General features: G+C 41.3%; 2 protein-coding genes across 2 annotated transcripts; both read left to right on the top strand.

Moving 5' to 3' along the window:
- The first annotated feature begins 444 nt into the window (after nucleotides 1–444).
- On the top strand, nucleotides 445–4,323 carry dhdh.1 (dihydrodiol dehydrogenase, tandem duplicate 1). Its single transcript, XM_018666674.2, has 7 exons — nucleotides 445–732; nucleotides 860–971; nucleotides 1,059–1,222; nucleotides 1,872–2,124; nucleotides 2,811–2,935; nucleotides 3,153–3,303; nucleotides 3,720–4,323. Exons 1-7 carry the CDS (start codon nucleotides 643–645, stop codon nucleotides 3,827–3,829), a joined length of 1,005 nt encoding a protein of 334 aa, XP_018522190.1. The 5' UTR covers nucleotides 445–642; the 3' UTR covers nucleotides 3,830–4,323.
- Nucleotides 4,324–5,467: 1,144 nt separating this feature from the next.
- Nucleotides 5,468–9,489, top strand: dhdh.2 (dihydrodiol dehydrogenase, tandem duplicate 2). The gene is given in 8 exon segments (XM_018666825.2): nucleotides 5,468–5,536; nucleotides 5,538–5,573; nucleotides 6,515–6,626; nucleotides 6,871–7,034; nucleotides 7,603–7,855; nucleotides 8,446–8,570; nucleotides 8,850–9,000; nucleotides 9,244–9,489. Coding segments are annotated over 8 exon segments (1,005 nt in total). The 5' UTR covers nucleotides 5,468–5,482; the 3' UTR covers nucleotides 9,354–9,489.
- Nucleotides 9,490–9,787: the final 298 nt, after the last annotated feature.

Here is a 9,787-nt window from a genome sequence, read left to right as displayed (position 1 = left end):
CCTGCTGCGGGCTCCATGAGCATTCTGTGAACCCAGCATATCCATTGATCCCAGCAACCTCCATGAGACTCTGGTTTAATCATTGGCCTCTGTGCGGCTGTCAACCATCGCAGGTAATCAGTGCTCTCTCAGTGGGAACAAAGGTGCCCTGCTTCCAACACATGACCTATACTACTGTAGGAGAGTGCTGATCTGTGGGTAAGGTGAACCCTCACCCCGGGCTGTACACATTAAACTGTGCAACTTTTTTTCCCCCCTCTTTGTTAATGATGGGCGAGAGCCCCAATGATAGTCCTGTTACAGATTGTTAGAGACAACCGGTGCAAACCACTTCAGCCTGGATTGAAATGTCTGTTTCAGCAACAACACAACAACACAGCAGGATGTATGTGTGTGTGTTTATGTGCGTGTGTTACACCCTCTACCTCAGGGTGGGAGCAGAGGGAAGGTGACACATCCTGCCTCCCCAGCATATAAATGCAGGGAGCCTTCTCCATGAAGTGCTGCCGGCACTAAGGCATGACAGTTTAGTACGTTTCTTCCCCGAACGTGCAACCTTTGCCCAAGGTCACAACTCGCCAGCAGCTCAGATCTTTACTAAAGCAACACCCGGCTCATTTGTCGCTTACCATCCAATTCAACATGGCGACCCGATGGGGACTCTGTGGCGCCGGAAAGATCAGCCATGACTTCAGCGTGGCCATGAAGACTCTTCCTCCCGGAGATCACCAGGTACCAAGTGCAAACAAGCTCACTACATCTTCATTGTCACAGAAGACATCTCCCTTGCAAGTCAACAGGGCTGCTGACAGAGCAACAGTGTGATGAATATGTGTGTGTTTTTCTCTCCTATGTACAGATAGCAGTCATCGCATCAAGGAGCTTGGAGCGTGCCAAAGAGTTTGCCAAGAAGCATGGTATTCCTAAGGCTTATGGCAGCTATGAGGAGCTGGCCAACGACCCAGATATTGGTGAGTTAAGAGGCTGGCTGCAAAGTTAGAGATGATGGGTGTGTGTGTGTGTGTTGGTTTCACTGTGGAACATCTGTGTCCTGACAGACATTGTGTACCTGGGAGTGTTGCACACTGAGCACTGGCGAGTTGGTCTGCTGTTCCTCAAGGCTGGAAAGAACGTGTTGTGTGAGAAACCTTTTGCTATGAACTCCACACAGGTGAAAGACCTCGTCGCTGCCGCCAAGAAAAACAATGTCTTCCTGATGGAGGTAAGGTTTAAAGGATATAGTCATTTGCTTAGTGGCCTCTTGTTTGCTGTAGGGGTTAGCACAGATTGTGGTATATTTGTGAGGATTCAAAGTCATCCAGGTCATCATCCAAGAAGGGTTGAGCTTCCCCTCAATTCAGCCCTTGTCAGAGCTTCAGGCATGGCACTAACACAATAAAGAGAGAAGTGCGTGTTTGGAGGGTAATAATCAAAACATGTCAATTTCCTCCTTAGTATTTTTGTGAAAATGCATCCATAAGTATTGAATGCAGAAACAGAATTTGGACTCAGTTGCTATTAAGTAATCTAATAAGCAGTACATGAGACCGTGAGGCCAAAAAGAGCTGCCCCCAAAGTCCTTTCACTCACACACATTCATGCTAAACCTTAAAGCAGCAATTTGACATTTTGGAAAGTACTCATATTCACTTCCTTTGCTGGGATCAGAAATTAAGCGAAACCCTGAATGTCCTGGGAGTGTTTATGGGTCATGGTACATGACATGACATGTCGTGTCATGTTTGAGTAGCACATCTGCCACAGTGCTCATATAAAAAGTGGTAATAAACTGCAGCTCATGTGAAAACTCCAGCATAAACTGTTTACTGTTGCTGTTTACTGTGCCATGTTGTCACCTCTGTCCCTCCCAGGCCATCTGGTCCCGCTGTTTCCCTGTGCATGCCGAGGTGCGCAGGCTGCTGGCGGAGGAGGCCGTAGGGGAGGTGAAGCTGGTAAAGGCCTACTTTGGCTCCCCCCAGCTCCACATCCCCCGCTCAGTGGAGAAGGAGCTAGGCGGAGGGGCGCTGCTAGACATTGGCGTGTACTGCCTGCAGTTTGTCCTGATGGTGTTCAACGGGGAGAGGCCAGAGTCCATCCAGGCCACAGGGGTGCTGCTTGATTCAGGTATGATTCAGCACACAGGTCATGCAGCAGAGGTGGGATGTAGATTAGTATCATTAACCACACAGCATGAATCAGTGATCACAAAACGCCTGTTTAAACTGCTCGCCATAAAAAAAATTAAATAAATAGAAGAATCTCTTGTGTGATGCAGGAGAAACGCAGACAGAAAAATCACATTTTTAAATGAACTGTCCAAAATGTAAACACCTCGGGGAAGAATTCCTCACACAGAAAATCCCACACTTATCTTTAAAATGTCAGGCTAATCCAAATCCTCCCCGGAGAATACAGTAATACTGTAACACTGGCAGGGGAATATGTAACTGCATGTCTCACAACAAGTTATCCTTCATTGTAAGACAATCACACTCTGCATATAATGGGCATTTCTTTCTTTCTTTATTTTTTTAGTTATCTTTATATTTTACAATTCTATCACTATATGAAAAAATGTAGTGCTCATTCGTGACCTCTTTTTTAATCAGAAAGCTGTGCCAGTAAATCTGAATAATACTGCACTGAACTGACTTCACTGATAAGAAAAAAATGTGTATTGAAATGACCTGAAATGAACTGAACTGAATGGAACTTTAAAAAAATATCAGCAGCAGTATTGTTAGCATCCTTTTATTAGTTTGCCATTCACCAGACTCACAGAGATGTACTTTTTTTTTAATGTTTGGCAGGAGTGGATGAATCAGTGGTTGTGGTGATGAAGTTCTCCAGGAAGAGGATGGCCTTCTGTTGCTTTTCAATCGCTGCACGCCTTCCAAACGATGCTGTCATCAGCGGCACTAAGGGCTCCATTAAAGTGTGCTATGCTAGTTCCTGTTCAGGAACATTTTACTTGATTAAGAAATGATTGAGACGTGCAAAAACAGTGATGACCCCTAATTACTTTCACATTTAATTAAACTGAAGCACTTCAGACAAAGATCCATACCTGCTGCATACAATGATTTACAAGTTGAGTGATTGGATTAACACAAAAAATGCATTTTCTTTTTTCTTTTTTTTTTGCCCCACAGGTTCTCGGCCCCATGCACTGCCCCACCGCACTAGTGGCGAACGACAAGGAGACGGAGTACCCTCTGCCTGAGCCGTGCCTCCCTCTGAATTTCACCAACAGCACTGGGCTTCGCTACGAGGCAGAGGAAGTAAGGCAGTGCCTGCTTAAGGGTAGGTCATGATGAAAGGACAGCTGTGTATTTGTCTTCAAATGGATGAAACTGTGTGAACAACCTGAGCCCCTGTTTCAAAGGTAAGGTGAGTTTGAAAAGAGAGACGCTGCAATTCAGTGAAACCGTTTCATTACACGAGCTTGTCACTGACGTTCAGATGAACAGTCGTACATGAATGCACTCATCAGATTGATTCGCTGTTATCAGTCCTTCAAATGCCCTCTAGCTTATACAGTATTACACTTCTACTGGTTTTGCTCCCTATTTCAATTTACATAATCTTTACATCCCTGCCTTGACATAATTTATGCGTCATTGTGAATATGTACATAATTTAACTGCAGTTATAAACAGACATGTCTTTACGTTACATCAGTTTGATTTTCCCGTGCTCAACTCCCTCCTCATCCACAGGACTTAAGGAGAGCCCACGGATGCCTCTGGCAGACTCTGTCTTACTGACAGAGATCATGGATGAAATCAGGAAACAGGTGGGAGTTGTCTTCAGCCAGGACAGCCAGTGACATCACTCCAAAAGCCAGGCCGTTTCACCTGACTTAAACCTACTCAGATGGAACGGGGAGTGGAGCTGCTTGGGGCAGGCTTTGGATTGTTTGGTATAAGCAGATCACTCATGGCACTGTGTGACAAAGCCTGAGCAGATGCAGTGTCATCAGGGATAACATTTTCAACTGATACAATCAGTAAATTATTGGTACATGCATAGACTTTGTTCTTTATATATTCTTTTAGCATCAAGACACAGCTCCAAACACAGTCATTCCACCTCAGAGAGACAATGTAAACGACTTGTAAATTCTTAATATACAGCACATGACACAGTTTTGAAGAAATGTGGTTGAAAATGTGTTTTAAACCAAACAAATCAGCATGTAAACAAACGGAGCAACCATGTTGTGTGTCACCATCCTGTAATCAAGTCCCAGGCCCTTTAAAGACAAACCCAGCTGTCACTGTGAGGCATGTGATTGATGAATCCAATAAAGGACTGATTGTGAAAGCCATGTTTCATTTCAAATATCATCCGCTGGAGAGAGGAAGAGACTTGGAGTGGCACGTTTGAATCAGAGTGTTCTGTCATGTCTGACCCTTGCAGCGGTGTACAAATAGATTCATGTTCTCCGTACAAAAATAGGCTGCGCTGTCTGCTTTTCAAGGTTAGGACAGAGAAAGGCCTTTATGAGTCAGCAAAGAACATAGGCTCATTTAATACTTGTTCTCAACCTTTTGGGCTCACCGGACTCTTAAAACTGGAATGAATAATGCCTCAAGAAAACACATTAATTTGTTAAAATATTATAGACATTAACATACCCATTTCTTTCTATACACATCATACTGTGTCTATGTCACAGCTTCATCAATTATATTTACCACATGAAGTTAAATAAACTGACCATCCATGATAAATATCAGCCCTGACAAAATATCCCTGCACATGTCTGCTTATCAGCACCAAGGGGGCTATTTTGTAGATAACCTCTGACCTCAAACCACTCCTGGTGATTATATTCACACACACACACACACACACACACAAATCTATCCTGAATCAAAAGCAGAAGAAGAGATGCAGTGGAAAGTGAAAATATCTATAATAACTTTTATTTATATTGTACATATATATAATATATATAATAATAAACAATAGTATAATGAAATGCATATAATTCTGAGGAATTATAATTGAGGAAAAAAACATTTGACAGACACATGAAAAAAACTTATAGATAAATATAACATATATGATATTAATCATCAGGGAAATTGAAATGCCAAAGCAACACAATAATGAAAAATTCACACTACTGGTCAGTGGAGAAAAATCAAATGCAAAATAAAGTTAGAGGACAAACTGCTGATATTAAAGAGTAGATTTAAAAATAATAAGAAGAAAAACAAAATGAAAGCGCTGTTGATGAATACAGTCAGGAAGCTTTCCACAGAGGAGGAGGAAGAGATAAGATCATTTATTCTGGTCTTACTTATGATCGCTGGAGGTCACGTTTTTGTTGTGTAAACACAAATCCTCACCATCGTCATGTTGTGTTTTGTGCAACGTCACACAGTCAACTTTAATACTGTGTCTCCACCTCGTGGCAGAGAACAGCCACTGTTCAGAAGAATCACCTCTGTCACTTACTTGGCCGTCCAATATGGCAACCAGGTGGGGAATCTGCAGCGCGGGCAAGATCAGTCATGATTTTACCTGTGGCCCTGAAAACTCTGCCTGCTGAGGACCATCAGGTATCAGTATGAGTGGGTGTACACACACAAATACACCCTGTTATTCAAATGCAAGACTGTGATTCAAATTCGGAACTAAGCGAGGCTTGTTCTCGCTCCGTGACTGTCTGTTGTTTCTGCAGGTTACAAGTAGGTCACTTCACTTCAAAGATCTGTCTCTAAATAAGTGATAACTTTAGACATAATGTTGTACATTTGCAGCCTGCAGTTTTATCGAGCTAAAGGCTGTATCCAGACGCCGGTGACTCTGTGCTCATTGTAAGCGACAGTTCGTAGTATTTCCAAGATTTTGGCTTACCTTTTTTTTATACCGTAAAACATACACTAAGTGGGCATTTAAGATTTCTCCACTCCGCAATCCAATACTTACGGTACATGTGCAGCTCGCCCGTTTTGTTTCAAAACATGTGTTTTAATAGAAATTATTATTGTTATTTAGTGTTCTTTCTCCTATTATTATTTTGTAATCGCAACAACAATAAAATCAAGGCAAAGTATTTAAACTAAGCCTGAGATAATGTCAGTTTTATTTCAAGAGACAAATTGTCTCACTTCACTGAGTGCAGCAAACAAAAAGACTAAAATTAAATCTAGAGACTCTCAGTCAAAATTAATATGAGTGGGAGACCGTAATTCTGGGAAGCACGAGCTATTTAATTCATTTAGCAATATTTGACCACATCCATTCACCAGTGGCTGAGTTTTTTTTTTTTTTTTTTTTTTTTACTAATATAAGATTAGATGTTTAATTGGACTATGCAAGAAAATATAATGAGTCAGTGATTCGTCCATATACACATATTAGGAAGACATAATCAGATTTAAGCCTTTATATCAGCCTTGGAGTAAACAAGTGCAACAACACTTTGGTGTCTTTTAAGTAGGTTAAGAGCAGAGCAGCTTGTTGCAAAATGTAATCATTTGAAACTGTATGTTCACAGGTTGTTGCTGTGGCAGCTCGCAAGTTAGAGGATGCACAGGAGTTTGCCAAAAAGCACAGCATCTCCCGAGCATATGGCAGCTACGAGGAGCTGGCCAGAGATCCAGACATCGGTTAGTGTCTATCAGTCCAGGGTCAAATTTGATTTGAGTTATAGCTCTTTGCATTTTTTTTTAATTTAAATGCTCTGTGCTACCAGATGTGTCTGGCTTGCTGCTTCAGAACTCTTCAGTTAAAGTTGAAACTTAACAACACAGCAAACACCAACCTTCTGGTGAATCTCTACTGATTTTCAGTTCAGTTTCAGTGTCTTCTTACAGTATGTTCTCTCAGGTCTGTGCATTTGTGTGTGTGCAGATGTGGTGTATGTTGGAGTTATCCACCCCTACCATCTGAGTACTTGTTTGCTCTTTACAAACGCCAAGAAGAATGTGCTATGTGAGAAGCCGCTGGCCATGAACACCAAGGAGGTGCGGGAGATCCTGGCCTCTGCCAAGAGGAATGACGTCTTCCTCATGGAGGTGCGGATGAAGCAGACCAAAAAGACAAACATTATCCTTTTCACAGCCATATTTTTTTTCTCCATTCTTCACCTCAATCAAAGCAAGTCCATTACACACTTTACACTCTGAGCATTAGGAATTTGTTCTCATGTGATTTTTTTCTCTTCATACAACTCTGTCTGTCAAAATGTAGTGAGGTTTTTGGAAAAGTTGAGCTAAATGTTTTTGGTGTCTGCTTAGTGCAAATGCAGCAATATAATTTTTTTATGCGTCTAACGCACTGAGCAGAAACAGCTGTTGGGAGCTCCTACCAGTGGCTGGCTGCAATCTCACACATTTTCATCAGAGAGTGCAAAAGATCTAGTTTTATATATTATTCATTTGATGTGTTTAAACTTAAAATATAACACCCATATTCACAGTGGATTTATTTACCAGTGAGACTTCTACTGTATAAACTCTGCTGATGTATAGCAGCAGACATTTAAAAATAAATGGTTTCATGATGATTTCATCAGTTGGCAAGACCCAAGTTTATGTACTCAAAATGTAACTGTATGAAACACCTCCTGTCCTTTTGCTCCAGGCTGTCTGGACCCGGTTTTTCCCGGCCTCTGTGGAGATCAGAAGGCTTCTGGCCCAGGGGGAGGTGGGTGAGGTTAAGATGGTCAGATCGGAGTTTGGCGTGCCGGTGATGCACATACCAAGATCGGCGCAGAAGGAGCTGGGTGGAGGAGCGATGCTAGATATTGGCATCTACTGCTTGCAGTTCATATGCATGGTGTATAATGGAGAGAAGCCAGAGTGCATACAAGCCACAGGGGTCTGCGTGGACACAGGTGAGTAAAAACAGGCATAAGGTCAAGTGCTGCACTTCATTAATAACATGGAGTATTGTTTTGGTGATGTACTGTATTTTCACTGGCAATGGTAAAAATACCTGGTTCATTCTAAGTGTTTCTCACTGTGATATGTGACATCCTCCTCATCACTGCTTTCTCTTTTCATTAAGCACATTATACAAAAGTCACACAGGCTGATACTGGTGGGGTTGTCATCCACTGACCTCAGTTGTAGCTCATTATGTAACAGTTGGGAGTTTTTAAGTTGGGGCTTGTAAAGTTTTTTTTCACCAGTTCAATTCCTATTGTATGTGAATAGAGACTTTCTAAACAAGGGCATGTACCTGTCTGATAAGACTTCACTTCATCTTATCTCTTATCTCTCATTCTTTTATGTGTTAACTAGCACAATAAAAGTTATTTTTTCATCCTTCAGTATAAAACACAGCATAGTTTTCTGACTCAACATCTTCTTTGCATTTTGTTTGTCTACCACAGTTTATGTTGTTTTCTTTTAACCGTGTTACTAAATTCATGTATTTTGTTTTATCTCTTCATAAAATGTGCATGTGTTCATGTCATTGCAGGAGTGGATGAGACTGTGGTTGTCACTCTGAAGTTCTCCAAGAACAGAATGGCTGTGTTTACTTGCTCTTCGGGTATACAGCTGCCCAATGATGCCATTATTGTAGGCACAAAGGGCACAATCAGGGTAGGTCATGACAACAGGGCCGCATAATCAAATAAAATTCAAACAGTCTGAAATGCAGCTCCAGTTTGCCCTGTGCACATTTGCAACTTCAATATCAAATTAAAAGTAAGTGAACTAAGGTCATCTGTGAAGCAAACTAGGAAGGAAATTAGGAAGCTGTGTGTTGTGAAATATGTGCATTGTGTAACACAACGATGGAGAAGTACATCTACTGCACACAACTGTGTATTCTGTGTTAATATATTTGCTGTAATTGATTTCCTGATGCATGTGTTTTAGATCCCTGCCCACATGTGGTGCCCCACTTCATTAGTGGTGAATGGGAAAGTGACTGAGTACCCCGTGCCAGAACCATGTTTGCCTCTCAACTTCCTCAACAGTACAGGGATGCGTTATGAGGCAGAGGAAGTTCGTCAGTGTTTGCTCAAAGGTATGATGACATTTTGCCCTGTATTCATATTAATAGAGAAATTAAATATTGCATTGACGGAATATCTAAAATAAGCACATTTTTAATTGACTTCTGAATGTTCAGGCATACTATAACACTTACACACTTTGAACACAGGGTGGCATCAGAAACACTAAACTCTCAATGGCCATTTACTGTGTTTGTACATGCAGACTTGACAGCAAGGTGCAAATGTTCTTACAGTATGTTATTTCCATGTAGGGCTGAAGGAGAGTGCCATTGTGTCTCACTCTGACTCTCTTCTACTGGCCGAGGTGGAGGATGAGATTCGAAGGCAGGTGGGGGTGATATACAGCCAGGACTGCCAGTAAATGTTTAACATATACCCAGGCTGTGGCTCCCTATAATATAACAAGTTTATAGTAGAGAATAATTTGCTCTTACTGTTCCAAGTGAACTTTACATTCAAACACTATCAGCAATAAACTTTATCTTTTTAATCTTTAATTTTTTTGAGACAACTTTTTCTCATATGGATGATGGTTAGCATCAATAAGATGAATGCGTTCTGATAAAGATCCTTGACATAATTCTCAGTTCATCATAAAACCAACAACCTCACTGAATACTTCAGGTCTAACACACAATGAAAATGTAAAACCTTTGATGATTGATACAATAAAACTTCAATGACATATTTATGGCTTTGCTTGACAGTTAAGTCACCCGAGTCCTGCACTTAATGCAAATTTACAGCAGTGCTGTCCATAAACTTTCAATTTGTGATTATCCAATGTCAAACAAA

Source organism: Lates calcarifer, linkage group LG2 (genome assembly GCF_001640805.2).
Source record: "Lates calcarifer isolate ASB-BC8 linkage group LG2, TLL_Latcal_v3, whole genome shotgun sequence".
In the NCBI taxonomy this organism is placed as follows: Eukaryota; Metazoa; Chordata; class Actinopteri; family Centropomidae; genus Lates; species Lates calcarifer.
The sequence above is the reverse complement of the archived record's forward strand: the minus strand, read 5'-3'. Positions and strand labels throughout refer to the sequence as shown.